Below are 6,000 nucleotides of genomic sequence, written 5' to 3' on the forward strand. Positions count from 1 at the left end.
AGTTGAACATACACCTGCCTCTGACCCCTTGATGTTTTGATAGGAGGGTCAGAATGCCACTGTCTTCCAAAAGACAGGTAAAGCTTGGAGAAATGTTGAAAGCATCTTTCTTTTTAAGTTAAAAAAATAATTTCTTTTATTTTTTTCAGATAACATAATTACATCGCTTCCCCCTTCCCTTTCCCCCTCCAAACCCTTCCATACATGCTTCCTTGCTCTCTTTTAAGTTCCATAGTCTCTTGTTTATTAATTGTTGCATATAAGTATTCTCTCTGTCTCTCTCTCTATCTCTGTCTCTGTCTCTGTCTCTGTCTCTCTCTCTCTATCAATACATAGATACAAACTTCTCAGTCTGTATGTATTTGTTTTCAGGGCTGACCATTTGTTATTGAATAACCAGTTAGTGTGCTCTTCCCTAGGGAAGATGATTTCTCCTACTCTCAGCATTCCATAGTTGCCTATAGTTCTTTGTTTAGGTTTGAAGCCTCATGAGCTTTTCCATTTCCTAATTTAATGCATCTCCTGGTGTTGACCTTGTTCAGCTCCTGTTTAGGCAGTCATGTTGGTGAGACTTTATCATGGTAGCTTCTGACATTCCTAGGAGATATAATCTCATAATCAGCCCCTGTTCCTCTGCTTCTTACGATCTTTCCACCTCATCTTCTGCGGTGATCCCTGAGCCTTAGATTTAGGAGTTTCGATGTAGATGGTAGCAGTTGGGACTAGGCTCCACAACTCAACATGTAGTTGGTTATCATTTTCTGCAATGATCTCCATCTACTGCAAAGAGAAGTTTCTTGATGAGGAGTGACATCAACATTTATCTGTGGTTATAAGCACCAACATTTAAAATGTACTTAGGGATTGTGCTGGTTTAGTGAAGTGGCAGTTGTAGCTGCCTTCTTTATTTCCACCTCCTACCTTTTAAAGGCTCAACATATTGCTCCACATGGCCACCCTGTATTTAGAGGTATTTGGAGGAAGCAGCTGGTCTTTATGTAGGAAAAAAAAACAAACTTCTTGGGTTTGCTGAGGTCCAGAGAGGTTAATTCACTTTTTTCTTAGGCTGCTAATAAGTGGAACATCTCTGTGATGAGCCTGGCCTCCATCTCTCCAATTTTGTGCTTTCTCTGGGCACCACTTCCTGCCCTCCACAAGAGGCCTTGTCACTCCCTGTTTATACAGATATGTTCCTTTGGCTCACATAAACTCCATATTGCCTGCATTTATACACTGAGTAGGAATCTGGCAGGACAAAAGGGCATGTTGGAAGATAATTCCTATCTCATCCAGTGACTCTGCAAAACATGGGTGAAAGCTTGTAGATATAAGTAGACCAGAAAGAAAAAGTCAGCTCACTTTCGCTAGAGAGAAAATCAAACTTCTGCACCTAGCACTAAGCCCTAACATGTCCTGTTTCCAGCCTTGATACAGGGACCCAACTCATGTGCTGTCAGTCCTCTACTAGGAGGTTTAGTCCTCAGAATATTTCTAAAGGGATCAATGAAGTCCAGAACTGCCTGTATCCAAGAGACCAATTTCACATTTCACCTGAAGCTGCACCCTTCAGCTCTCCACAGCCTCTTCTTTCCCAAAGGCACTCAAATTGGACAAGATGATGAAAATCAGCTAAGAAAGCACATCAATTGGTAGGAATGCTGAAGGAAAATGGTTTCCAGACTGAAAAGGCTATTGGATTAATGTCTCTAATGTCCAAATTTCTATTCAGCTAAGTAGTGTAGGTGTCAAATAATCAGTCTCTGTGAATCTGGGCTTCCTGGCACCCAAGTGGTACCACATACATCTCCCAGTCTGGTACCTGATGCTATCCTATATGTGCAATCTCAAGGTGAGAATAAGGACCACCATTTTCTTTCCTACTGGTCATGACATGTGCCTCATTCGGAGATCAGAAAATACAAGTAAAAACAAGTATATGACACCATCTTACAGAAAGAACATGAGGACACTCAAAAGAAAACAGAAAAGAAGTGAGGGAAGAAAGCCCATTGATAGGTATACGGCGTGAGTTACTGGCAGAAAAGTCATGGGTCACGACCACGACTACCAGAGTTAGAAAGAGCTTTACTAGAAAGAAGCCAGGCCAGGAGAGAAAGGGAGGAGAGAGAGAGAGAGAGAGAGAGAGAGAGAGAGAGAGAGAGAGAGAGAACAGAGAGGAAACACAGAAAGGAGAGTATGGGGGTCTGTGTCTGGCTTTTTAAGGCAGGGATGGCGTGACCACACGGCAGGTACACAGTTGCTGGTGCCCACTGATGATGTAAGCCATCAGAACCCGGAAGAACGAGGGCAGAATCCTAACACCCATGACACATGTTTCAAGATAAAACTCTCCAACAGAAGCTCCACACAAGTCTTGGCAAAGCAATCAACATATCAAGTACAATTACTTTCTACACTCTGGTACTTTACAACATCTTCCTTTGACTTACTGCTAACCTAGGCTGCCTCCACTAACTGTTGCCCTGAGGAGCAGGAAGTCAACAGGGACCCCAGTACAGCTCTGCTAGTGCTGAAACTTTGAGCAAGTGACTAACCCTCTGTAGTTTCACATTTTCTTATTTGAGCAATGGGACTAATTCCATCCTCCCTGGAGGAATGCTGTACTGATAAACTTGATCATTAATTATAAGATGCTCAGCACAGATTCTGGCAGAAAACAAGCACTCAATTCATGCTCTAAGCCCAAAAACACATCAAGGAAAAGTTGATAGTAAAAAAGAAAGAGGACTAGGGGCATCATGTCAAAGTGGGTAACAAAATCCTTCAGATTTGGGAATGCATCCAGGAAATGAAGTTCAAATACATAGTGCAGGTCCAGGATATCATAAGCAAGGAAATCCACAAAAGTAGTCTACAAAAAGTCAAGAATGAAGGGGCATGAAATTCTGTCCCCTAGAAAGAATAACAACTCTCAATTTCTTACCTTTGACCTTTTCACCAACAAACCATATCTGCTTCCCTGGGAACTGTGAAGGACTTCATCATTCCAGGGAGCTGCTCCAAGTATTATGCCTTCAGTTTCTCCTGAAGCAAAAATAGCTGTCACCATGAGTTTCCTGACAGAGTGACCATGTTCATCAGTGTTATTTATGGCCTTAAATGGCCAGGGGTAGTCATTATCTCCACTAAGATAGAGATCAAATCACTGTCCAGGCTTTGATATAACATATGAGCACTTATTAGATTCTGTGGTAGCTCACTTCACCCTTCTAACGCAATGGAAATCCAGAGAAGAATAAGAAACCACCCACAATAGGATACCATCATTCCTGAAGCCTAGACCTATGAATGTCCTGAGCACCTGGCAGATAATGAAGACAGTCAGCATCAAAGAAGAGAGAACTAAAAGTACTTGGAGAAGATGAGAGTTCCACATAATAGGTTCCAGAAGAATAAAATATATTTGAGTTTTTCTCATCAATTGAGGAGTATTTGAGAGTAAATGGAGAGGAGAGAAAGTCCTTCAGGCTGTTCCTGAGCTACCTATAGGAAAATAAGCTGATTCATGGGGTGTGGCGGGAACCACTTTACATGTGAACTTCCTGGTAGAGGACGTATGGCAGAAGGCATAGGTGGAGAACATTTGGAAAACATGACTTCTTTATTCTAAGAACTTAATGTTCACTCTGGGAAGTCTTTACTGTACCATAAGATAGGTTGGGCTAAAATCAGTGTTCATTTGATAGTTTAGTGTTATGAGGACACCTGGTGACAACACAGGACACATCCAGGAGGCTAAGTGGCTAAGAATTCAAATGGGAATAAGATTTGTGCAGATGTGAAACTGAAAGAACTGATTCCTGACCCAAACACTGCCTACTCCAACCCAGCGTGGGAGTTGGATGAGACTCACAAAGTCTGGGCTGTAGTCAACTCTAACCAGCTGATTGGAGACATCCATACCCTGGTTCTCCAAAATATCCACAACACTAACTTTCTCTTTTCTTCTATCTCCAAAATGATCACACCAAACTTCTTTTCTGTCTCCTCACCTGCAGTACGTACAGCGCAGACTCATCCTCAACATCTCACCTCAGCCAATCCAAGGAGGTTATTCCTCATGCTCCACCTTGCAGCCAGCCCCACCCACACAGGTTGTGCTTACAGGCAAGGTAGGGTAGGATGGAATCACTCTGGATGAACTTGTTTGACCCATCAATTAAGTATGGCAAGCAGGGATAATCAGATAGGATATGAAGCTCCAGTCTCACTTCCCTGGGTTAGGACAGATATGTGGCCTGGCACTCCCTGCTGCTAACATGGGAGACACCCCATGAACACATTGCACAATGAATGGAAGAGCTAGGGCACAGCCCATCACAGAAATACTGTGCAACCACCAGAAATGAGAGCATGAGAGCAAAACAACTGATTCCAAACCCCTTAGCCAGGCAAGAAGATGAGGTGGGGACATTATGGCTTCCCCAGACCTCTCCTTTTCCTCTATCTACATTGGGACCATTCAGGACCACCTTGAATTTCTCACTCAGCCACTGGGTTCTGTCATAATCAGGAGCTTTGGTTGATGAGATTACGTAAAAAGAAATCAGCCTAGTGTCCAACACTCCTACTCCAGGGACTCAACTTCCTAAGGCAGGGGATCTGCAGCCTCCCATACTGAGTCTCACAATGCAAGTCTTGAGGGGTGAAGAGTGCTTGGAACTGTGGCCCCTACATCTGTAAGACTTACAAAAGTTTTTGGCAAGTGTTCATGAGGAATGTAGTCTAATATCAACAGGAGTGAGAGGATCCATCCCACAAACTCCAGGATTCTGTTTTGAAAGACCAAGCCCAACCCTCAGGAAGTTTCTGGAAGAGGCATATTCTATGCTCACCTGGAGGAGCCTTGTAGTGTAAGAGGGTCAGACATAGGTTGATAGGCACCAATGGGCAGGGATAGGGAAGAAATCTGACCAGAATGATGTCATTACTGTCCCCATGGTGTATCTCTTCTCCTCATAATATATGGACCAAAGTTAACTTGTAAGCCCCACTTGCCCAAAATAGGATAGCTTCCTGGAATGCTGGGAGCTATAGTTCTTGGAAAATAACAAGCTACATGTTTTCACTCTCTTAAATAAGTCTGTTTGAACAAACTACACTGGATGTACTTGATCACAGGTAGGGGAGGGAAGAATGAATCTAGATCAATCAATCAATTTCAGTCCACCATGATGGGTAAGGCATGGTGATATTTATGGCAGCAAGAGTATGTGGCAGAGGCTCCTCACATCATAACAGACCAAGATGGAGAGAGGACAGTAGAATGCATAGCCAGTATGTAACTTTCCATGCTCCACTCCTAGTGAGTCACTTCTACCAATGTGATCCCACCTCCCAATCAGTGCTACCAGATGGGGAACAATTGTTGGAGATGTGAGTTGTAGAAGGGTACTAATTTGCATGACTATCACGTCCTTCTACAATTGTCCTGTGTGTTGAGCTAGGTGTGGGAGTTGCAGGTCATCAAGGGTACTTGTGTTTTACTTTAGCAGACACTATGAAATCATCTTCCATAGTAGAGACCCCTGAGAATTCTGCTCCGCATTCTCACCAGAACAAGCTTTGCTTTAGCGGTGTGCAGTATCTCTCTTAGGCTTTATTTGCATATCCCTGATATCCTATCAAGATGAATATCTCACTGGGCTCAATGGCACATACCTTTAGAACCAGGATTAGGGAGTCAGTGGCAAGCAGATCTCTATGATTTCAAAGCCATTCTGCACTACACATTGTATTCCAGAACAGCCAGGGCTCTGTAGCTAAACCTTGCCTCAAAAAACTTAAAACACAAAGGTTGTTGTGGTATGGGTCTGGGGTTGATCAAAGATTCACCATGGCCATAAATAAATTTTAATAAGAAGAGGCTTTTTATTTAGCTACTGGCACCCAGACTGATAGGGCCAGGTCTACACCTGAAGTACTCCCAAGATGGAGCCCTAGCCATATCAGCCCAAGGCTTATAAAGTAAAAAAAACC

General features: G+C 43.1%; 1 protein-coding gene across 1 annotated transcript in view; it reads right to left on the reverse strand.

Annotated features, from left to right (window-relative positions):
- Positions 1-5,426, reverse strand: part of LOC131926169 (glutathione S-transferase Mu 4-like) — a 220,225-nt gene extending 214,799 nt beyond the window's left edge. The window contains exons 1-4 of the mRNA XM_059281446.1: positions 5,342-5,426; positions 4,494-4,537; positions 4,108-4,220; positions 3,875-3,968 (exon numbers count right to left, since the gene is read on the reverse strand). Of these exons, the coding sequence (XP_059137429.1) occupies positions 3,875-3,968; positions 4,108-4,220; positions 4,494-4,537; positions 5,342-5,426 (336 nt within the window). The remainder of the gene's footprint in view (positions 1-3,874; positions 3,969-4,107; positions 4,221-4,493; positions 4,538-5,341) is intronic.
- Positions 5,427-6,000: the final 574 nt, after the last annotated feature.

Source organism: Peromyscus eremicus, chromosome 16_21 (assembly GCF_949786415.1).
Source record: "Peromyscus eremicus chromosome 16_21, PerEre_H2_v1, whole genome shotgun sequence".
NCBI classification, from domain to species: Eukaryota; Metazoa; Chordata; class Mammalia; order Rodentia; family Cricetidae; genus Peromyscus; species Peromyscus eremicus.